A 24,985-nucleotide genomic window follows, 5' to 3' on the forward strand; every position below is an offset into this window, starting at 1 on the left:
TTTTCAAGAAAAAAAAACAGATAGTTAGACAGAAATGAGGTTGTCAGACCCCAGTGGCTGCTTCTCATGTCTGCTATACGGTACTAATGACATGGGTGAAGATGAACAGACTGGTACAGTAGATACATGCTGCTCAGAAATTAAGCTTGTTGGAACATCTTTTCTTTTGCCTTATTTTATAAAAAAAAGAAATGGCACCATCAACTCACTCCTTCCTCTCTTTTCACAGAAATCACCTCTTCAGGCTTAACCTTGAAGACCTGACACTGATCCAGGTGAGTGTTAATTCTCTATCGCTCCGTCTGATTCAACCGGTTTCTCGGGGGAATCTGTATTCGTTCTGTCTGCTCATATCACTCTCACAGGGATCCGAAGCGCCGCCTGCTTCCAACAAACGCGGCCCTCGTTGTTGCACCATGCTGCCAGCTTCCACTACTTAAAGCTGTTACAGTAAAGTGGTTTAACTTTTCACGTGTCACAACAACTTTCCGAATGGTGGAGTAGCATTGGGTTAGGTCGTCTGGGCTGTGGGTTGAGAAACAGGGAGGGAATGAGTTACACCTTGTCAGTGTTAATCCCCTTTGTGTTTAAATCCAATTTGAAAGTGCAAGTGACATGTACGAAGCTATACTTTCCCACATGTTTGCGGCTGTTCGAAAAGCATGCACATCGTATTTGATAGGATGCTACAATTGTGGTGAAATTCCTTAGCTTCTGTCAAGGCAGCAATGTCAAAATCCATACAGACCCAGATTTTTTTAAGTAAAGAAAATAGAAATTTAAGTATACAAGCTTCAGGGATTTTCCTTTGCCTATGGTGACATTTTTTTTTGCACAAAACATGCATAAATAGCAATACTCTGAAGATGAGAGTCATGTTTTTTCCTCACCTTTCATCCCGTCTCCCACATGTTGCCATTGATCTGCTTTTAACGTCACTAATCTTTTCCTTTTTTTTCATATTTATGAATCCCACCTGTGTAGATAACAATATTTTGCCATGCAAGCATTGACATGATGATGGCTTTATTTCTAAGTGGTAAGCAGCAAGGCTTCTTTCATGCTTACAATGTTTGCCATTTACACCCTGGAAAACCAGAGGAGGAGATGAGGGGAGAGACAAAAGAGAAACAGGGGAGTCGGAATTTCTGGATGGAGCAGGAGAATGGAGGATGGAGGGAGTGCTGTTGATATAAATCTGACTGGAAGGGGAAAATGAGAAAAACTGTTAGGCGTAATAAGAAGTGAGACTGAATCTGTTGGGTAGGAAGGAGTGCAGGGCAGCACACAAAGGAATCAGTGAGAAGTGAGATAGAGGGAAGAAAGCAGTGAAACCCCCCACGGAGGGAGACGAGGATTCATGCAGAGCCGGTCTTTTGTGGCCTCTCACTGGGACACAGATGCTTTTTAAAGATGCTCTGTGCCATCCGCACACCCAATCTTCCCCCCTCCTTTATTTCATCCTGCGCTCGGCTGGCGCTGCAGAATCATCGAGGAGATTCCACTGAGCCAATCAACCCCTCATCTCCAAGATGTCTTCTCCTGAAAGAATAGGATCTGGTAATCCCTGCAAACGCCTGTGGCCAATTTAAGATGACCTGTGTACAAAGTCTCTGCTTTGCATTTGATTGGACCGACGCTGAAGAGTCAAGGGGAAGTCTGAGTTCAACTACTGAAATTTGCAGATCATAAGTGATATTTTTCCATCTAGCTCTTCTTCATTTCTCTCTCTTCCCTCTTTCTTTGTCATCCTGCCATAAAACCGGAGATTAATTGCACAGGGAATTGGTTGCCTGATTCCTATTGTTGCTTGATATGAAAGATTTCAATGAATTTCCCCTTTGGCGCTGTTTGCTTCACTCACATGGCCTGCATTGCTGATTGATCAAATAGATTTACAAGGGAATACGATTCTGAGACTGCCACAGCACAAACAGTTGTTAGTAGTTCAGTGAGGTTTTGTCTCGGTTGCGCTGAAGTTCAAAAGAGTTGTACGAGGTTTCTTTTTTTCCTCTTCTTCTTCTTTCCTGAAGGAAGAAAATCCAAGTTAAAAGCTACACCTACACTTGTCTTAGTGATATATCAACCCATCCCCATGTGTCAGCCCTGTCAGATACTGCCTGATGGCAATGTTTTGTTCTTGGATGGCTGGCAGCATTAAGAGGAAGACTTTGTATGATCTGATACAGCACAAGACTAAGTGATGCTGTAATACAAACAGATGTAATTACCATTCAATTGACATCTCAAGTGTACATGAACAGCCACTACAGTTCACCACAGTATGCAGGCTAAAAGTAGGATGAGTTGTTTTCAAGCAATGTCAAGGTAAAAAAATCAACTCTGAGTACTGGACAATGTAATTGTTGTGTAGTTGTGTGCGAAGAGGGGGGGTGGGGGGGGGGGTGCACACGTGCTTGAACTCACACCCTTGTGGGTGGTAGCTCAATAATGGTGATCTATTGCACAGTCCAGCAGCCATAACCTTCTCTGTAAATGCCCTCTTTGCTTGGTGGTAATAAAAAAAGAATTACAGGAATAAAATAAGAAAAGAAAAAAAAAAGAAAAGCCAACAACATCAGAAGTTAGAGATAAAGAGAGGCAGACTTGATGTTAAGCTATCCGTGAATTTCTAAATTTTTCATCATACGTGTATCTTTAAAGGCTACTTCACAGATTTGGTCATCAATAAGTCCTAAAAGTAGAAAGGGTTCAGTCCCCAAGGAAAGATAAAAAGGTTTGTCTAAAGGACTGTTAACATGAGAGAGAGACACTCAGAGAATGATAAAAAGTGAAAATATTTCACATTACATGAACGTCTCAGGATGTACTCAAATTGAATTGCAGGCAAGGTTAAAGTGGAAAGTTGGGCCTTGAAACCCAAGTCAGCCCTCTACAGCCTTGACTGGAGTCAATATTTGGTAGATATTTTTCAGTCTGAAAAGCCTTCTCCCTGTCAACCTCTACCCTCATCCTCTCCGATCTAGATATTTTTGCTCCACGCTTGACATTCAAACTTGTTCTGCTGTAATGATAAATAAAGATTTAACATGGCAGCATGCACCACTGATAAAACATTTAAACCTATTGGTTTGTGATCAACCATAAAAACAAGCACAGTTTCCTTCAACTGTCCAAAACTGAATCTCATATTATATCTCACATCTGTTCAGTATTGTCCTTGTGCCTCCACGTACCCTCATTCAACTCCCTGAACTTGGCCGCTGCCAACCTTGAGCAGTCGAATCAATGGCTTGCCGTTTCCCATTGTGTAGCAAGGGCTGAAAAATAGTCAAGCAAGCTTGATGCACCACTCAGTCTGGCTACTAGCTCCTCAGACAGATTCCCTTTACATTCCTGAAACACCAAATACTCTACTACACTAATAGGAGACGATGCGCTACCATGCTGGCCCTGAAAAGCCATACATGAAAGGGTCCAGAGTGTCTAATCTTTGGGCATTATAAGGGGACTTTTAAAATTTGTATTATCCAAAGCAATTGGGCTAATCTAAGGAAAAAGTAGAGGAAAAAAAGACTTAAGGAATTCGATGTTATGACGATAGTCTCCTGCTAAATCGAAACAGGATGCAGAGAGTGAGGCTGAGTTTCAACAGAAACACTGAGGCGCGGCATTAGTCAATAAGCACTGGGATAAAGAGGATCAGTGGCATTGTTCACCGTTTAATACAGCAGAGGAAGAGAAAATAGTGAAAATTGACTCAAGGCTCTCTCTGTCCTCCTTCACTGGTACATGACACTATCAACACTATCCATAACTCTCTCCCTTTGGCAACAGACACTGTATGGTACTGAGGTGTATATTGTCCCTCCATTTTTCATTGCTTCTCAGTGTATTGTCTTGTGGTTAAGAGAGAAAGGGACTCCAGAGAGAACAAAAGACTTTCCACTCTTGCATGTTGTATTCCATGGGTCTGTCTTTCGTAATTACACCTCGTCAGCTTGACAATTAGCCCGACTAATCAGTGACAAACAGACACTGTCTTCCATAACTGTGGAAGCATTGCTAATTCGGTTACTATCGCGCTAACTTGGTCATTTAAATGCATAGAATAAAAAACATGATTGGAATAGGAAATATTGATGCCAGCATGTTAAGAAATGTCATTGAGATGATGACATCTTTAAGTGAGATGTTTTGTAAGTCGAAGTAGTAACAGGCAATGCAGGGGCTTGCTTCTATACTTTACTTATCTTTGTATGGTGTTATGATGATATGTGTGATGAGTGAGGCCTATTCAGTTGCTGAGACATGACATCAAGACCAATTTCATGTGTAAATTTTTCAGCAGCTTACATCAGCAGACATCGGTGTGAATAGTGAATATTATGCGAGCACATCAAAAGGTAATGTCAGCTGCTCATATGACTTATTAGATTCCATCTATAGGATATGTCCAGTTCTTGCTCTCAACAGCCTGTCACAAAGCCAGACAGCTGTCAGCACCGAGTATGTTCTCTGGACCCTCTTTATGTAAAATATATTCAATATCATGTCTGGAAACCACTGTTTTGAAATTCAGCTGCTCGCTCCCTCCTCCATCTCACTCTACTCTGCCCACACAGTCTCCCTTGTTCTGGCTGCCTCCTAAATCGGACTCCTTCTTCTTTGTTTTTTTTTCCTCTCTGTTTGTCCCTTGTTTTCCATTTTTTCTGTCCTTCCTCTGTCTCTGCTCATCTCCTTCCCTGTCTAGTCTCCCTCTATCTCTCCTGCACCCATCTTGTGGTGACAATAGCCCCTCAGTGTAATTGTTGACGACAGGCTCGAGCACAATGGATCATCTCTGAGCACTGTACCCACTGCGGGGGGCAACAGAGAGGGCGGACCTGTGGAACATAAAATATCAGGAATTTTTCTTTGTTTTCCCCGAAACAACAAATGATTGTGTCTTCATTCCTTAAGGCCTCATTTTTTCATGCGATATTTCATGCTTCTCAAAGGATTATGCTACTCTAATACAAGACTTGGCCTCATAGTTCTGGCGAGAGTGCCATTTTACAATAACAAGACTCCATCCACCAAGTGTTGGCTGAGATCTTGGAAGGTCGCAGTGTGACTGAAAAGAAATCCAATGAGGCAACACGCAGGAGCAGTCAGACAATTATCCAGGCTTTAACCGTCCAGTTAGCCAAGCAGGAGAGCAAACAGGCAAACATCAAAATTATCACCCACTATCACCATAGATGTACCGGCAAAAGTGAATGCTGTGTTACAATCTAGTGTTATATTTCTCTCTGTAAAAATTGCTCTAAGCTTTCAGCTCTTGTGCTCCCAAACAGAAGAAGCACAATATTTCCTTTCCATTTTAGTGGATGTGAAATAGAAATTTCCTCTGTTGGCAGGTTTACTTCCCATTGCCTCAACATGAGGTATATGGCATAATTACCTTCTCCACAAAGGTTTACATAAAATTAGTCTGGATGGATCAAATTTTTACATTGAATCAGTTAGGAGTGTTTATTAAGATGAGAAAAAGTTCAATAGATTTTTCTACAAATTGCTGCAGAAAAAGTCTTTTTGGGCTTGATTGCATCACAGATCCACTAAAAATGCCTCTCAGTCCATCTATAAAAAACAGATAAAATAAAAATTGATGTTAGATTAAATAGTTGTTCATAAAATGTTACCTTGCTGTGGAAGTCTTCTTATCTCTATGCAAAGTTTGGGATGCATGCATCCCGGCCTGTGGTGAACTCTGTTTTTTCTCGTCATGTATGTTTTGTTGAACACAGTTTTCTGAAAGAAACAGTGCATAAAAGCATAACTACACTTTGTCCCTCACTGAGAGACTTCTGATCTGCCTTACCAACCATCACTGCTTCGACTCAGTTGAAGTCGTGAATTTAGCTGAAGAGGAGGTAATGATTTTTGGCTACAACCGTTGAAGTTTAAAACTAGACATAGCCACTGTGATATCACAATGATGTCATGTAAACAAGCCTTGAATTTGGCATTTGACTGTCACTATTTCAAACCTGACAGGGAAAGAAAATGTATATCTTTGAGGCCTAAGATTTATTCAATCATTAAAGTCTTTATTGAATTAGTGTGAAAGAAGTTGACTCTTTCAGAAAGGGTGTCTGTGAAGGCCATAAAGGTTTTGTAGCCAGAGGCAGGCAGCCATCAGTGGTAATGCGGCTTGCTATTTATTGGCTCCACTTTTGTCCACAAGTGACTACATCCATTTTTTATCTATGTCAATAAGTTTGTTGTGAACCGGAAAATGTCTTTAAGGAGTTTTATTATATATAATGTTATGTGTTGCTATCACCTTTTGATTATATTAGCTTTTGTTTTGGTATTAACCAAATGCTTTTTTAGCTTGAAATTGGCAGTGGTTGCTGCAGCATTGGTGGCTTGCTTTCAGACTTTTCTAGTTAATGCAAACTCTTGCTTTTTGCTGGAAATGTTTGGGGGTTCTTTTGCCTGTTTTGGACAGTATTTGGCTTTGAAATGACTGACGTACCACCTCCGCCATGCTATACATATGAATATGATAATTTAGTGAAATCAGAGAATCTTTCAGCTCATTTACCAGTTTCCCTTCATTTTATACTTCTAGGCCACAAAGACACAGCAGATCCCTCTGACGAAGCTTAAATTATTATGATTTAACTACGGCCCATTCAAGACATTTCAGTTCAAGACAACCTCATCTCAGGGGCACAGTGACTAAACAAATGCATTCCAATGAGCTTTTAATGTTTATTGATGAAAATGATCCTAGCTATTGTGTAGCTGTGATTCTGCTCTTTACTCTGAACCATTTAAGCCAGGACAGGCGGATTAGGTGACTTTAGTGGTCAATAACAGCAACATATGACCAATTTACAGACTTCAGGTCGGCACCTACGTTGGTATCCATAAAATAGATTTCTTAAAGACACAATTAGAATATGTAGTATTCTGTAAATAGCTCTTAATATTGATGAATGATGATGAATTTCCACATAATGATAAAAGCAACTACTTTCCTCCCATTAATGTGAGTTCAAGTAGTTATTATGATTGATTTTTACACTGAGCACGAGTGAGCGAGGTTTCAGGCCATTAACAGGTTTTCTTGCCCCTCTGCGATTAGCGAAAGCACTTTGAGCGCCCACATTGAATTCAGCTGGGGCCAGCTGTGATGCTGTGTGTGCAGGCTGAGCTGCTTGTGCTGATGTATGTGGTTGGTGTGTGTATGCATGGCCCCCAGAACAGCCAGCCTGGAATACAAACTGACTCACACAGAAGAAGCAGAAGAAAAAAGTCAGCTTCTGTTAATGCTCCATATCTTATCCTGCCTGAATAGTACCCCGCACCCTGAGCTCTTTCTTCTCTCTAAGATAGCTTTGCTGCCTGTGCCTGCATGCACTGGTGAGAGTATACATATGGGTGCTTCTATACCTCCCATGGGGCAATGTGGCAGAAAGTTTAGGCCTTTCATGGAACACAGTGTAAAGTTTCTCAAAGAGCAAATGGAAGAAGTGGAAATTAAATTAAATTTATCCTTAAAACTACTTCGATATTCCTTGTCGTTTAGCAACATTAACCACATTCTTCTGTTCCTGGACACCTGCCAGGTTATTAACGCAAGAAAGTTGTAACGCTGAAGCCTTAAGGGAAAAAAAAGTTGAACGGTTTTACTTTTGAGGACTTTTCGTGACTTAAGCGTAATATTGCAACAGCCAAGTTTTCCGTTAAGTAATCTTCTCTCTGCCAGTCATACAGAGCTGGTGGCAGCGGGGGCAAATTCTACCTGTCACAAAGGTAAGCGACTTAGTCGACCCATTCTCTCCCAAGGTCAGCCCTCATTACTTGAATGTAGAATTTTTATCAACGGAGAGGACCCCTTTTCCTAGAGGTCCTGATCAAATTAAAAGGTAGAAACTGTAGCTGGGTGTTGTCGTCACCCGTGGGGGTAGACAAGTCACACTTTTGTCTTTTCTTTTCTCTGCCGTTTTAATATGTAATAAAGGACTCCCTCTGTGTCTTCCTAACATGTAAATCCCACCGACATCCTACTCAAGGGACCAGCCTGTTATGTTTCCAGAGTCTGCTTTTACCTCCCACATAAATCAAATTGACATCTGTCTCTGCGCACCTTAGCTGATCATTTCTTTAGGTCTCTGTTTGGCATTCTAATTAGATTCATACTTGGATAATTGGATTCTGTGTCTGTGTTTAACATGGCTTATAACGTGTGCAATTGAGTGAGTGTAGGCATGTTGGCTTGAGAGTACGGTGAAGGTGTGAAATGATGCATTTACCATTTGGTTCCGTTTCAGTCCATTCCATGCGCATTCCTCCCAAGTCAGTGTGTAAGGTTTTCCATGATATTTTCTGTGCTTTCTTGTGTTCAGTGCCATTTATATCGCCTGATAAGTCACAAGACAGTGATTTTCCTAAAAAAGATGGTAAGGTTTTTTTTCCCAAAAAGAGAGCCCAGACATTGTTTTGTTTGGGTTCTCTGAGATGTTTTCAAAGCTCTTCATGTTGACGTTGCGTTCTTCTTTTGATGGTTTATTGGGAGCCTTACACTGCGTCTCTCTGTCTCTGCAGGGGGCAGAGTGGCACTGCGATGAGTTCACCAAGGGAGCCTGCTTCAGCCGTGGAAAATCTGAGGTGAATTTAAGTGATGCATGAACACACTGTTACACTGCTTTACTAGACGCTCAGTATCTTGAGAAAAATGAGTTTTAGTATCTGCACTATCAAAAGAAAACAGTTTTCCTCTGAAAAACTTTGTTTGCACCTTGCGATTTTTGCTATGTTTTGACTTCGATAGAGACAAAACCCTAGATTCTACTTTCATTGTGATCATGTCAGATCATTACATTTTGTATGCTAGGTAAATGCCAACATATTTTCTACTCCCTGTCCTGTTTTAGCATTGCAAGCCCTTAAAGTGTCCAGTTACATTAGCTTTGACCCAAATTATGATGCCAACTTGATCACAAACAATGCTTACATGCTTACACAATTTTTATCAGTCAGCATTAAATGAAAGCAGTTAGCACTGTGTAAGAAGAGCTGTTTTCTTGTATTTGACAAGGAACCACTCTGAGCCCTAGTGCATGTCCAATAAACTCAAATAAATGTGTAAAACTGATGGAATTTCCCTTGATAAAACCATTTTGAAAAATTACAAACTGGAGCGCAAATCTCCACCACTGTTGAGCAATTTTCTCAACGGCAACACCCAATAATTGGTGTTTAAGTGGAGCTGAAGGCTCTTGATGTTAGAATATCCCAGTAGCACATCAATGCTGATTAACGTCACTTCCTAAAAAAAAGTCCACTCGAAAGACAGAAATCGGAAATCTCCTTTTATTCTTAAAGTTACATCGATCCGCTTCAAAGAGTACATTGCATCAAAATGGCAAAGTAAAGTCAAAGTATATAAACTTATGATGAAACATAGTGAGGTTTGAAAGCAATATGGAGGCTTTTTATACAGCCTTAACCTATAGACACTCTGGGAATTTCAGCTTTGTGACCTCAAAGTGAATTTAGATCAATTTAATTTTGAAGTAAAACCCTCCCAGCCACACTTTAACCCTTATTTATAGACCTTCCTCAAAGGGAGTTCCTATTGTTTTTGCAGTCTCTTTCTTTGCATGGTATATTTTTGTGTGTGGTCAGTGGGCATACTTTTGTCTATAAAACAGATGGTTTCAAGCTGAACTTGACATGTAGGTGAACTGCCCAGCCCTGATCCCTATGTGTGTGCATGCCGCTGTGTATTTATCCTCCTGTGAAAGGTGGTTAGGGACCCATAATAGGCATGCAGAGGCAGGCCAGCACATGATAGCCGTAGTGAATTACAGACCAAAGCTACCCCAGTCCTTGCGAGTCACTGCAGTCTGGCAGAGCAGAATTGTTTTGCTCGATGTTCCCTTCTGAGGATCAACTCCTGTGATGTACACTAAGAATAGCATTAAAATGCTTCTTTCTCCAGCAGCTGACAAGGCTTTCGATGGTTTATTACCTAGCTCAATGCACAGCAATATACTATCGCTTAAGCTATTACACAGATACCGTCCCTGTGCTTTGAGTGAATTTACAAGTGATTGGATTTTTTTCCTAATACACGCATCCACTCTTCTCTTGTGTTTTTGATTTATTTTAACTGGCAGAAAAAAGGAGAGTTAAATCGACTTGACAGGATGTGATTGCTGCCTCAGTTTTGTTTTATAATATGAGAGCCAAGCAAAACTGCCTCTGTATTACAGTTTAGACGTAGAACGTTTGTCAGGAAGTTTTCATAAACAAGTCAAGACTATAAGGCTGGAAAAATATTAAATATACCATTATTTACCATTGAAACAAACTCTACTCTACTCTGCGCCCCCACACATGCACGCACAAGTATGCAGTGCGTGACAAGCTACACAAACAGCACAAATATATGGACATGCTTGCAACTGTGGCTACTCATGCACACATTCTCTGTTTGGAAGACACATCTATAAACACATATACACATATATACTCAAACTGTGCTTAGCACCAGGAAGCGACTTGTTTTACGAGTCAACCTTCAACTTGCTTCGGGGAAGTAACAGCCCCTCCATCTTTGCAAGTATGACCTCCACTTCTAAATCAGACACTGGAGAGGGGGAAGAGGGGAGGAAGAGTTGCTCCGGGCACCTCATGCAGCTCAGACAACAGGGGATTTACAAGGTTTTAAATTTCTACGAGAGGCCCTAACCAACCCAGCCATGGCCCTATTTAGATGGAGGAGACCCTACAAGTTTATCACCCCGTCCTATGACAAAAACAAATGCCTCTCTCTGACAGGAACACTTAAAACTGTTGTTGCATTTAAAACCGAATCACTTTTGCTGATGGAAATCACTGGCAAGCTTCAATCAAAGCTTGACCTTTATGTTAAGAGTTCATAACACCCAGCGCCAATCTATCATTCAGTCAGTCATTCACTCCATCAGTCCCGCTCTATTTGTCGAGAGCTTTTAAGCTGAGTGCTGAGTGTTTTTTCTAGACAACCAGGCCAAAAACCTCACGTCAAGAAAAGAGTGATCAGCACGGACTTCACCCTAATTTGGAGAAAAGTGGTTTGAATTGATTAATTTTGGGAAGTTGGCTAAAAAGAAACGTGATTGAGGTGTATGAGAGGCTACATTTTCATTTTGCTTTTTGACCAGTCGACAAAGCCAAGGCAATTTTCTAAACTAATCTCCCACACCTGTTGCATTTATCTGGTCTCTGCCTTTTTGAGATCCCTCTCCAAATGTGTTCCCTGTTGAATTAAGATGTGACATGGCTAAGCCATGTGGGCATTAGCCTTGATTTGACTCTGTCTAGCTTGGCCACGTTTTGGAGCAGCCCTCCCAAGGCTCCAGGTGTTTTTCTCATTTATTGGTTTAAAGTGTAATTTGGGTCCTCTACCTAATGCTGCAGTTTGTTAGTGGATAGATAATGGTTGTGCTACTAAATGCTAACTGCAATTTATGTATTTGCTGCTGTGTGCTTCCACAGGAGGAGTGCCAGAACTACATTAGGGTGCTGCTCGTGAATGGGAACAGGCTGTTCACCTGTGGAACCAACGCCTTCACCCCCATCTGCACCAACCGAACGGTATGAATAAGAGCAGAACTTCTATAATGCTATTTTCAGAGCAAGTTCAGAGCAAGAATTTTAGGTACATCTTATCCAATAAATATCACGGAGCTTGCGGGTTGTAGCAGTCCATCACCAGACTCGCATACACGTTGCAGTGCTATGTTGAACTTGACAGCAGCTTTTGTCATTCTTTTATACCAAGAATGGGTTTTGAAAAGTTTAATTGGTTAAACTGTTATTTAATGAACCGACAATGTCAAACAGAAAGGTCAGGCACATCACTTAATCAAGGTGAGTTATGACTTACCTCATGATTCACTGTAATTCCTTCCTTATTTTGTGCTATCAGGGATGCAGCCTAATCACAAAATATAGCTTATTAAGGGCTCTCTTTAGGAATTCATGTGACCTCAAACTTGTTAAGCATTGCAATCAAAACATTAAGTTCAATACCCCATATAATGATGGCTCTAGCATCCAAGTAAACACTCTTTATTGTTCTTTAAAAGTAGCTGAAATATTTGCATCCTCTATATTCAAAGCTGATGAGATGCAACATTTTAAGTTCTCCCTCCCCTATTTGTCCAAATTCCCTGCAGCTCTTCATGCCACTTTTTAAAGGGATTTGTAGTTAGTCTTCTCAGTTTGAATTGCTCTTGAGTTTCAGCAGGCTCTTGACATAGTGTCTATTAAATGCCGGTTTACAATTTGCTGGAACTGTGATATTATCTACATTTTCTGGCAACTGAAGCGTCTAACAGGCTATTGTTGGGGACAGATGCCCTGAGAAGTTAAGTATAGAGCAACATTCAAAATGTCAGAGTATGGTTCTTACTTTAGAGCAGTGACAGATCCATATCCAACATCTGCGTTCCCCTCTGTTGGATTTTTAGAGGAGATGGGGAAAGGAGTTTACCATTATGATGACATTTGTTTTTGACCAAAAGCACCACATCCAAAGGTCAGCAGCTCATAATGACTGTTTACCTCTGTGAAAATACATATAGCTGAAATGCCATGACATTATTATAGCAGTATTTCATCAGTCGCCGTCATATTTACACCCCGAATGTTCGTTAATGTGAAACACGAGTTGGGAGCAGCAACAGCAATGGAATTAAGCTCGGGCAGATTTACTATCAGCTGTGCTGATGACCAGAGGATGAGCAGAATATTAACAATCTGATAAGAGCTCAGAGGCTCTTGATTAAACCACAGTTAACCATTTGAAGGTTGACTGATTCTCCTTAATCATGTGATTTTCTTGTGTCCTAATTGAAGACAGTATCTCTTTATTTGGACACACCCCAGTCTTAATATTTACAAACCTCATTTTCAGTTAAGTTGGAATTTTTTTAAAAACACAAAAAAATGTTAAATCTGTACTGTGTTCATTCATTTGAATCTTTAGCAGACACATGCCTCTAAAGGCCAGACACATGTCCAAATAAATAAATGGGTCATTAGTGATCAATTTAAATTTAAATTTACGGTGTCAAAAACACACTCAAAAAAGTTGGGATAGAGGTTTATGTTTGCATTTCATGACCTTTCCTTTTAGTTAAACTTTTATTGTTTTGGAAATTTAGGATACTAGTAGTTGCAGTTTTGCAAGAAGAATTTGTGTCCGTTTTTGTTGAAAACAAGATTTCAGCTGGTTCTGATTCTCCTCCTCATGATGCTCCATATATTCAAATTGGAGACAGATCTGGATTTGCTGACTGGACAGTTAAGCACACACACTCTGTGTCTATGAAACCATGCTGTTTCAATCATGCTGAATGAGGTATAGCAATGTTCTGCTGAATTAACCGCAAAAACTCATGGGACACTAGCTCCATTGTGGCATATGTCTCCACATTTCCAATATACGCCTCTGCATCAATGGTTCCTTCACATTTTTTCACCTTTGCCACAAAAAAATCAAACGAAAACACATGCCCACTGTCTTTATGTCTTTCTGAGCTTTTTATCATAGAACTTAGTTACACTTCTCACTGATACGTGGTCTCCTCCTTTAGCAACCTTTCAGGTTACGTTTACTTGAAGCAGTTGTGGGCTGTGATGTTTTTTTAAAAGTTCACCCATGGTCGTGTGGCTACATTGATCATAGTGGCATGATGTTTTCTCATGCCGTGCTGCCTTAAGGCTCAAAGGTCACATCCATCCAATAGTGGTTTCTGCTATTACAAACAAAGATTCCCCAGACTTCCTGAATCTTTTCATATTACTGTGCATCATAGACAGTTCTTTGGATTTTTGCTTTAGGAAATATTTTTTGGAACTTATTTATGATTCTTTGACCAAGTTTAACAGAAAATGGTAAGCTAAGACCCATCCTTGCTTGGAAAGTCTTATCCTTTGGGGGATGCCCCTTTTATACCCAATCCTGACACCGTCTGTCACCAATTAATTTGCTGATTGTAGAATCTTCCAGAACTGTTTATTGTATATTATTTAAACCTTTCTGTTTTTTTTCCATGAGCATCAAATTTTGAATGAGTTATATTTACTGAACACATTGAAGGTTCAAGCAAATTATTACATTATAGATTTGAGTTTTAATTACAATAAAGAAAACTTAAAGGAGAAGTAGATTGGAAACCAGGTGTTGTGACCTGTGACTAGTCTTATTTATAGTATTGACAGTGATGGTAGTTGCCAAAGGTTACACTTGAGGCTAGAGTTGCTCAGAATGAGATGAAGTAGACTTGAGACACAGTACTTATGTATGACATTCTGATCACACTTATTGGACAGATAGCTATTAGGATGTGACATTTGCCTGCCACCCATCGAGGAATATTGACAGCCCTGTTCATTAACACACCTCAGATCACAGTGTGTATGGCTGGGTTTCCTGCCTTAGCAGGCAGTCAAAAATTCTCACACTCGCTACAATAGCCTCTCAGTTGCACGATACATAGCACCCAACTGGCTGTGCCAGCAGTAATTCTAAATGTGAACAGACTCCTTCTAAAAAAGTCTTTATAAAAGGCATTTAATGCCACTTCAGTGTCTACTCGTGCAGCTGCTGGGTCAGTTACAGAGACCACTTTCTCTCCTCTTCCTCAAAATGCAACGGGTGCGCTGCAGTCTATTTATCACTCACCCTCTTGTGTTTTTTCCGAATGACCCAACTGACCTAAAAAGACCCCTCTGACCAGCAGTATGAGTCCTGTCAATACCCAGCCTTCATCTCAGACTGACAGAGCACAGACAGGGTAGCTCTCTTTTGTCGTGGGTGAGGTGGCGTGGAGGTGGCAGGAGTTAACGGAATCTTTGATCCTAATCGACAGGCTTTAGAAAATTGGCTGGAAAAGTCACCCAATGCACAGCCCTGAATGAAAGCTGGCCTTGTAATGGAATGAATCTGCAGATAAGTTAAATTGAGTAAAGAAAGAGGAAAGCTTGAGCTCCGAATCATTGGCGACTTTTGCTGTAAATGGATATCCTCTGCAACCAGTGTAAAGTCGCAAATCTTGAACCTGACTGATTGCTAGTAAAGTAATTGCATAAAGAATATTTTGATTATTATTTGTGCATTTCTAAAGCTGACATTAGTGCAATCTTTGGGATGGGAGCACAAGTTATGAGCTAATCCCCATCTGCTGTTTGCTTTTGCACCATAAAATATAATTACAGCTTGGATTTAAAACTTGCATTACTTCCTCTTTGTATTCAGGGCTGAGTCACTCAGCTATGGCCTGTACTTTTTTAAAACGTAGGAATCAGTGCAGTGTGTCAGCACTAAGCCAAGGTCAGGCTGTAAAGTATTTTTAAAAAGTAGGAGGTTGGATTTGGCTTTATATTCAAAGGCAGTATGCAACACAAGACGAGTCCCTCTTTTAAGCCCAGAAAGCCGTCTCAAAGATGTGGTATATTATTATTGTAGCCTAAGAACAGCTGGTTGTCCTGTAGAATCTTCAGAAACGTAACCAATTACTCACTGCAGCCACGATTATTTCTTTTGCTTTCAAACAGGTGGTTTCTTAACATTCGATTTGAAGCAGCTGCTGTGTTTGAGTGTTTTATGTTACCAATTATTCTAAATGTGTTCTCTGATTAAGATTCTTGCTCCTGAAGGTTTTTTTTCTCCTATAAGTCTTTGTGTGTGTTTTTGTCAGATGATATAAACCAAGCAAAACATAACAAGATGAAGTTTGTTGTTTTTTTTTGTTGTTTTTGTTTGTTTGTTTTTAGTCCATCATTTCCATATAGGCAAGAACAAACAGAAAACTTCTACGGTTTGCATTTTAATGCTGCCCTTTGATATTCTGTCCTATATTTGTGTCTAGTTTTCAACAATAATCTGTCTATGAATAGGCACAAAGTGAATCTTACTTACTATTTTTCTTTTCGTGTCTGATCTCAAGCTCTTGTTGCTAACAATTTAAATCATTTTTGTTTTGGTGTATCTAAGCAGCCTCTGCTTCCAGACAAGCTCTATTTCATCTTGTTTTTGATGCTTCATTTTCAATCTGCCTTGCCTCATCTTCATGTTTCTCTCCATTGCAGCTGACTAACCTGACAGAAATCCACGATCAGATCAGCGGAATGGCTCGATGTCCCTACAACCCCCTCCACAACTCCACCGCTCTAATCACATCCAGCGGGGAGCTTTATGCTGCCACTGCCATGGATTTTTCTGGGAGAGACCCGGCCATCTATCGCAGCCTGGGCGGCCTGCCACCACTACGCACTGCCCAGTACAACTCCAAATGGCTCAATGGTAGTCCAGATACATCTTACACGTTTTATATATACATACATTACATTAATGCATTAATGTTATAGCTGCAAGGTTCCATAAAAGATAAATGATGATTCTAAGTTTAAGTTTTTTTCTTTCTAGTTTAATTTTTCCTTCACAGCTACGAACTGCTGCTGGTGGGATTTTTGTATTTTCTTTTTCTCAAGGAAACTTGAGGATGGCAGATGCTTATCTCACATGGGATTTGGAAAGTGTCTCCCTTCTTCACAAATCATCAGTATGCTGCACAATGCAGTGTTGCAAATACTGAAATATAAGATTCTCTTTTCTTCATCGTTCAGATACCTTTTATCAGTAAAAACAACAATTTCATAAGCTCCGAGGCAACCAGAAATCTTTGTGAGGTAAATATGTAAATGCCTCACCATTTCTTTAATGAGGAGCACTTAACTGTGAATTCTTCAAAATCAATGTCTTTTTCCCAGAAAGCTCACAGCCATCTCCGTGCAGATTGAAAAGCTTCAGATAGCTTAAGGTGTCCTGTCTACTGAGGAGTCAGTCAATCAGTATCTTGTGAGCAAGTGACTTTTATCTGATTCACATTTAAGTTCAATTGAAAAAAAATTTTAAACAACCACCTATATTGCTTGGCAGCCACCTTCAGGTGGTTTTAAGGTTTAATAACTAATTTTATGGAAGAATTGATTTTTCCTTCATCGCCCCCCCTCCCCCTGCACTGCCCTTCGCAGGTGCAGAGCAGAGCGAGGCAGGGCTGAAGTGAGGGTGGGACACTTTCGTTTAAAGCTGAATTAAATCAGTGTCAGCGAGAATGAAGTGCGTGGTTTAGATCCAATAATGTCATACATAAAGATAAACGTCTTAGCCGTGACAGTGCCGTGGAGGTTGCATGTTTCAGATAGGGTGAGAGCTATTAAACTATACCTGTTTTGGTCATTTCTCATCCTAACCTTTTGGTTTGGGGAATGAAAAATGAGTTTTCTTCTTACATCACAATGCCATTAATAACACGGCCTGTAGTTATTAATCCTGATCACCTGCTGTTGTATGGGCTGCAGACCCACACAGACCAGGAGTCAATCAGTCATATCACTTACAGTACCCATTCACTCTCCCACTCTTCTTCTTTTTCTTTTTTCTGTCTCTATTTTTCTTAATCTTTCTGCACTTCATTTCGGTCTGTTGGATGTCTTCAATTTTTCTCTGTGTGTCTTTATTTTTTCATTCTGTGAGCTTTTTTTCTCCTTTCCATTCATTCCTCTTGTCTCTTTTTTCAACAGAGCCAAATTTTGTTTCCTCTTACGATATCGGCAACTTCACCTACTTCTTCTTTCGGGAGAATGCGGTGGAGCACGATTGTGGCAGGACGGTGTTTTCCCGTGCCGGACGCGTGTGTAAAAATGACATTGGAGGTCGCTTTCTTCTGGAGGACACGTGGACCACCTTCATGAAGGCCAGACTTAATTGCTCTAGACCTGGAGAAATCCCCTTCAACTACAACGAATTGCAGGGCACTTTCTACTTACCTGAGCTGGAGCTGCTCTATGGTATTTTTACAACCAATGTGTGAGTATTATGTATTTCATATCACAATATGAGCAGCATACATGGTTCTGTTGGTTTCACTGGTCTTAATTAAACATTTTCCTAATACAGCTACTTCACAACACATTTAACAGAAAATTGCATATTGTAGATTTAAATATACTGTAGAAGAAACCAGTAAAAGGGATCTCAGATGGGATTGCACTGATTTTATCAATAAATGTGTCAAACATACTAGCTAGCAAGTTAAGATAATGTTGGCTCCAACAGTCTGTCAAAACAATGTCTCTATACCTCTAGACTGATTAATTACTTTCTAAAAGACAAGCTATAAAGCTATAAAATTGGAACCAAATGTTCTCTGCTGATGATGTCAACATGGAAAACACCACTGATTTGTAGAAAAAAAATTAAGTAAAAGATTGTTGCAGAAAAATGTACTGTTTAACACATAGTTATTGTTGTCAAAGCACAATTTCATAATCCTAACTAAGTCGTTCAGGTGCTTAAACCCAGAACTGAAAAGAAAGTAAAGAAAATAATTCAAATGTATTGTTAAGTGTCTCTCATAGAAGTTCCAATACTTGTCATCTTCGGATAGCTTAAGGTGTCCCAACTTGACTTTGAGTCTTAAAATCAAGTATCTTGGTTTGAGGACCTTTGTTCTATTCCTCCTCTATCACCACCTACCTCTGAAAGTGGCCTTTTTTTTAGGTGCCAGATGATATAGATGTACAGTATGTCACTGCACTAAATGTTGGCCACTATTTTAAAAAGGGGGACTGATGTGGCACCCTAGGCTCTGGATTAAGTTGCAAAAACTTCTACATGAAAAAACTGAGGATCTTATAGAGTTGATGAATCATGTAGAAGGCTGACAAATAAAACTGTTTTTAATGTATTGTTATATATATAATATGATTTCACTTTTTAACTTACGAATAGGATGGCTTTTTACAGCTTCTATGTCTACATTATATCATGTATATGTGGCTGTAATGAGGGATATTATTATTATCTGTTTTCAGAGATATCACTGCTTTTGGTCTCTTCCACGTTTTTCCTTTTTTCCTTTCACATACACACAAACACACCCACAAACACACACACTTGCACACGCAGACCATTATTAAAGCTGAGTAATCAATTCTTTATGGTCAATGCTTTCACATTGCTGAAAAAGAAGTCTTTTGAAGGGTATTGGAAACATTTCCCCCTGCAGGCACAGAGTTTAATGAACAGCTGCACTCGGTTATAATTCACTTCGCCCAAGTCGCGCAGTTTGAGTCGAGAGTTAATACACTCATTCTTTAGCCTCGCTTCCGTGGGAGGCGACCAGCACTTGTTGAAACTGACAACTTAAAAAGTCAAAGCTGTATTTCAGGTCTGAGATCTATACAGTTAATCAGACAAGCCGAGCATCTTAATTGTGGCCCGTTGCTGGATTTATAATCCAGTAATGACAATCACTTAAGCCATAGTGTGCATTAGCCAAATGAAAACATAAAGAGGTAAGGAGGCCATCTTTACAAATAAATCTGTGCTGTTATGATTCTTGTACATTTGATCCTCTAATACTTTTCTCTGTTTCTTTCTTTCTCACTCTTTACTTCCATGTCATGTCTTTTTTTTCTGTCTCTTCACCATTTTTTCTGTTGCTGACACTCAGAAACAGCATTGCTGCTTCTGCAGTGTGTGCCTTCAATCTCAGTGCCATATCGCAGGTTTTCAATGGGCCCTTTAAGTACCAGGAAAACTCACGGTCTGCCTGGCTGCCGTACCCCAACCCCAACCCAAACTTTAAGGTAATCTAATGCAATGAAATTCTCTATCTGTTTTTTTTTTATTTATTGTTATTTATTTACGTATTTATTTATTCATCTTTACATTTGAACAAGACAGACATATCACAATGACTGAAACTAAACTAATTTGATGACAGCCATGCCCATGGCTCAGTGGAGTTGTATATTGCATTAAGCTGAAAACTGAAGCGCTCAAATAACGACATGTTAATGTAAAGCTTGTCTAATGTTTACCCCGTTAGCCCTCTTAGTTTAGCATCTGCAAGGTTTTCACAATTTGTTCTGATTGTGGTGAGTCAAATTCATCCTTCAGGAACAAACCATAGCAGAGAAGATCCAATATAGATCAGCACGTTGGACCCAGTGTGTTTTACTGTGGGTTATTAATTGCTTGAAAATGTCATATAGCCTCAATCTGTGAAGTGTAGTCCTTCCGAATAAACTAGAGTTGTTTTGCACAGATGGCACTTTATGTATGTACTCCATTCTAAAAGGGGAAAGCCAGACACCTAATTCTGATTCTGCTCCTTACTGATGACATGGAAGGAATGTTTTATTAGCGGAGCAAGTGGCTCTCAGTTGTTGCAGGCTTAGCAGATAGAGAAGGAGCTAATCCACACAGCCTCCCATAAGGGATTGAATTCCCTCTGAGGTCTGCCTACCACTGGGTGACACACGCCTCTTTTCCACTTGATCGTGTTTCCGTCAAGCCAGCAGATGCATGAGCCTGCTATCAAGAACTTGCCCACACACATAATCTATAATCACATTGTTCATGCTAAAAAGAGTGGATGAAATGCTCATATCGAAAAGTGCAAGCTGTCATAGTACACTTAATACAAACTTGTATACATACCAATGAATCTTTAACACGGAATGCCTCTGTTTGCCGTCACACACGCTCACGTATCTCCAAATCCACAGCTGGTTGAGTGAAATTCCTTTACCTTTAAGGAAACTAAGTTTTCCTAACTCGGAACGCTGAGCACAGATTTTCGCTGCTCAGGGAACTATGGCTTCTCCACCAAGAAGTTTCTGTGCACCATAGTGTGTTTATGTGACTGTGTTCTTCGAGGATAAACACGGATCAGTTCCTCTTCTCTGTCCCCATCTCGCCACTTAAATTCAGGCACAATGGCTGCTCCTCACAGCTGGACCGATGCACACTTTATCTAGGTTTCAGTGACATCTTCATCAAGCATTTGTCAATGTTGGTGGATTAGATTTACGAGCCCAAGATTTATAGCCTGTCTTTTTTGGGGTCATTTCTGCACACACAGTTTCACACATACGCAGGCATAAACAAACACCTATAGGAAACCAGCAGCCTTAAAAGCCACTGGCCACCTGCCTATCTACTATACACAAAGACACCTATAAAAATAAAGGGTTATTGCTGCCACATGGAGATAATTATGAATGTAAAGTCTTCATTCAACACACACACATTGTTCATTGATTGAAAGCTTAATTCCCTGTCTGTCTGTAGAGAAAATCCCTCCATTTATTTGAACCACACCGATTGATCCAGCAGGGTTTACTCAGGCTGTGAGTCATGTTCATTGTGCATTAGAGGCTAATACCTTCTATGTGTTGTATAGGTCTTCTGCCATTTTATAATTGCTTACTGTAAAGAAAAAAAAAGATTCAGCTACATATCTTTTATAATATGTTAAATTTGACTGATGGGAGGTATGCTATAGATTTAGTGCATCAATTTAAAGGTGCCAGTTTGCTCCGTTTTCATATCAAAAGGATTTGTGATCATAAAACTAGCAAAAGATTATAATCAGATTGTACCACGTATTGAAAAATCAGTTTACCGGGAAAAGTTAGGGTAAAAAAAAAAAAGACAAGCTACAAGTAGAGCATTTTAAATTAAAAAGTCCATTTTGCTTAACCGTGGTGTAAAACATCTCTGAGTGGCACTTATCATCCTGGCAGAGCCCAGCACACTGGTGATGATGGGGGACAGCTGAGTGTTGCATGGGCCCTCAGCCAAATGACGGTTGTGTCCCTCACCTTGACTGTGAGAGAAAATCATAACATCCATCTCTTGGTGCATTCACAGATGTGATAGAATCTCACTGGTCAGCGCCTGACTTCGTCCCACTCACTTTGCCACACTGTGGCAAAATTATAGTCATGCAGACGTTTTGGGACTCAGACACTTGCACATAATATGAGGACAAACCACAAAAGGAAGCCTTAGATATGTGTTACTGAGAATTCCACACCATGCAACACATTTTTTGCCATAAACTGGACTCTCATTTTGAAGCACATGAATACACAGTATTGCATCTGCCAGTCTTCCAGGGCTCTAGTTTTCCATCTCCTGATGTGGTAAGAGCATTGATCCGCTCACAAGCCTGGGGAAGCTCTTCATGATTCTCATCTGTCAGTCCAGTGAAGGCCAAGGATTGATCTGTATAAAGTGTCCATGTTGTTACTACTGTGGCTAGTCAGCAGAAACTAATCACCACCTAAGGTCCAGTCTCACATAAGTACAGAGACGCTGTATATGGTTGGCCTGGAGCAATACAATACTATAAAACAGCACTGGTCATTTGGGTTGGTTTAATTGTCATGAAAGGATTATTTTTGTTTTCTATGCACTGTGTCTTAGCCGAGGCCTATTCTTTGTGAAAGGGAGCTTAATCTGCAATCCTAACCCCAGCCTGGGACCTGTTTTACTGAGAGGGACACACATGGTTAGCGTTACTCAGCCAGCTCTCCCTCAGCTGCCTCAGGCTTTGTGCTTCACCTCAGCTTGGAGAACACAGTCCACATTTCCACTTTAAAAAGCATGAATTTCCTCTTGTCCTGTGAATGCCATGTGTCTCTAAAACGTTAGCTTTTCATAAGCTAGGAATAATAGCAACGCTTTAATTCCCTTTTCAGCTAATTGTATGGAAAATACATGCATATCTAAAAACTCACTGATATTTCAAGAATTATCTGAAAAATGCAGACTCACTGGACAGTGATAGCATTTAACAAAAAGATACCCTTGCTTGTTATTTTTTAATATGCTATTAGTGCTACACTGTGCTACACTGGGTCCAGATAATATAGCTTCTGACAGCAGTGTGCAGTTCCATATATATTGCCGGTAGACCCAATTACATCCAGAAAAACAAGATTTTCAAAATACTAGAAATAAATAAAACATTTCCTAGATAAATATACCTAATTATAAGAGGTCATATAACTATAAAGAGACATTTTTATGTGAACAAATGAAGAGAGAGAAAGAGAAATAAGCCATACTGTTGGTTTCTCCTTCTTTATACTCCCATTTGGAGAGAGTTTGCTATACTGAACTCTTTCTAATAAATGAAACCTTGGAAATATCTTATGTGTCAGATATTTCGCATTATTGCCTTGTGCAGTGGTACAAACTCAGTACTTCAGTAGCAAAGCTAGACTGGGACAAAAAATAAAACCAAATAAATCTGTGAACTCTACCTGTTTATGTGAAATGGCTCTGGTATCACTAGAGTTTCAACAGTCCTAAAAGTTATTTTGATACTTTTTTTAATCCTTGGTTGATATTGCCGCATTTAGGGAAAAATTATCAATTGGAACGATTAAGCTTTCAAAACGTTTTTGATTTTAGTGATTATTTTTGAGGTGCAAAACTTACTGATTATGATATATGTGCATGAGAAAATCTAATAAAAGAGATTACTGCTCACTCATTCAGTCTTCCTCCATCAGCCTCTGTGTATCGACTACAAAGCCTCGAGGTGGTGAGGATAGTAAACAATTGCAAAGAGCCAGCAATTGACTTTAAATCCTTATTCATTTAATCATTCAATCCCCTCTCTTTTCCACCTCTAGTTGTTCTTCTGAACAAAAATCTCAAGCCTATTAACTTGTTGTGCCGAAGAGCTTGGCTTTTATCAATGTACTTAATCAAAGCTTTTATTTTTCCTGACTTTCCCACCTCCACAGTGCGGCACCATCGACTCTGGCTCCTATGTGAACTTGACTAAGAGAAACCTGCAGGACGCTCAGAAGTTTTTGCTGATGCATGAGGTGGTCCAGCCCGTGGTCACTGTGCCCTACTTCATGGAGGACAATGTCCGTTTCACTCATGTGGCAGTGGATGTGGTGCAGGGCAAAGACACACTGTTTCACATCATTTATTTGGCCACTGGTAGGTTCTTTATAACACTTTTTCTAAACAATATTGCCTGTTTTATAATCAGTGTTTACACACATTTGTAATTTGACTGACTACGCTGTACATATTAGTTCTCAGAATATACAGTTTGTTTTGATTTGGTTAAATTTTACGCCATCTTAAAGGTCCTGATTAATATTTTCTCAATCATCTTCTTACTACTTGGATCTTACATAAACAATAAACACATTGTCAGAAGTCATTAGTTGAGTAGATGAATAGTTTAATTAACTTATACCCCAATATTAAAGTACACACAGATTATTTCTCATAGGGCCATAAATATTGATTGTTACAAAGAAATACTTGACTTCAGGGGGCTTGAAGCCCTTGAAATTCAATCTACACATGAAAGAAAGAAGAAGAAGAAAACCAGTCGGTCTGTATTATCATCATGTAGACATCAAAGCTTTATGTTTGATAAGAGTTTGATCACTTTTTACCTCCATATGTCCGCCACATGCTGCTCACAGTTTACATGCGTTCACTAAAAGACATACATGCACCCATATCACACCACCATTTGCCATTTGAGTGTAATCCCTCGCTAAGACATCGTAAACATCATGAAACATCCAACTGTCATGTGTCAAAATGAAACAGATGAAATGATTAATGACACACACATGCTCTCTTACACATTCATTCTGTCCGATGTGCCTTCATGGCACCACCTGCTTATCAGTAGATCATTTGATCATACAGGTGAGACAATATACGATGTGAGACTTGGCAGGGTGTGGAAAACACAATCAGTAAGTCACCATAAATACACTGAAAGACACATAGACATATGTTTTATGAACAGATGCACTGAACAACATTTGAACGTAGTGACCCACTTCACTGTACCATAAGCCCACTGGGAAATGTCAACATAATCCTCCTGTTGTAGAGCCAGTGTTATTTTAAGATATCGTACATATCCTACATGATATATGCACACACACAATCTTTGTCTGGGTCTGTCTCACTTACACACACATACAGTCTGTTCCAGTTCACTGCTTCTGTGCTCGGCATCTCCCTCAAAAACACCCCTCTCATTGTTTGCATGGTGCTGTGATCAATGTAACACTGAATCAGAGCTGCCCACATTGCAAGTTCCCCAGACACAACCAG

The 24,985-nt window shown here is 39.9% G+C and overlaps 2 protein-coding genes across 4 annotated transcripts in view; both read left to right on the forward strand.

The window, feature by feature from the left end:
* The window catches only part of LOC140284993 (uncharacterized), a 205,100-nt gene that overhangs the window by 74,861 nt on the left and 105,254 nt on the right, over positions 1-24,985 (forward strand). The window lies entirely within an intron of this gene.
* The window catches only part of sema5a (sema domain, seven thrombospondin repeats (type 1 and type 1-like), transmembrane domain (TM) and short cytoplasmic domain, (semaphorin) 5A), a 128,901-nt gene that overhangs the window by 47,906 nt on the left and 56,010 nt on the right, over positions 1-24,985 (forward strand). For all 3 annotated transcript variants that reach the window (XR_011910196.1, XM_072378376.1, XM_072378375.1), the window contains 7 exons: positions 230-275; positions 8,566-8,628; positions 11,506-11,604; positions 16,108-16,321; positions 17,602-17,887; positions 19,536-19,671; positions 23,632-23,836. Coding sequence is in view for 2 of the 3 variants with exons in the window: in XM_072378376.1 (XP_072234477.1) it covers positions 230-275; positions 8,566-8,628; positions 11,506-11,604; positions 16,108-16,321; positions 17,602-17,887; positions 19,536-19,671; positions 23,632-23,836 (1,049 nt within the window). In the remaining variant the exon portion in view is untranslated. The remainder of the gene's footprint in view (positions 1-229; positions 276-8,565; positions 8,629-11,505; positions 11,605-16,107; positions 16,322-17,601; positions 17,888-19,535; positions 19,672-23,631; positions 23,837-24,985) is intronic.

The sequence above is a fragment of the Leuresthes tenuis genome, unplaced genomic scaffold (genome assembly GCF_036924035.1).
Source record: "Leuresthes tenuis unplaced genomic scaffold, fLeuTen1.0.hap1 SCAF_24, whole genome shotgun sequence".
Lineage (NCBI taxonomy): Eukaryota > Metazoa > Chordata > Actinopteri > Atheriniformes > Atherinopsidae > Leuresthes > Leuresthes tenuis.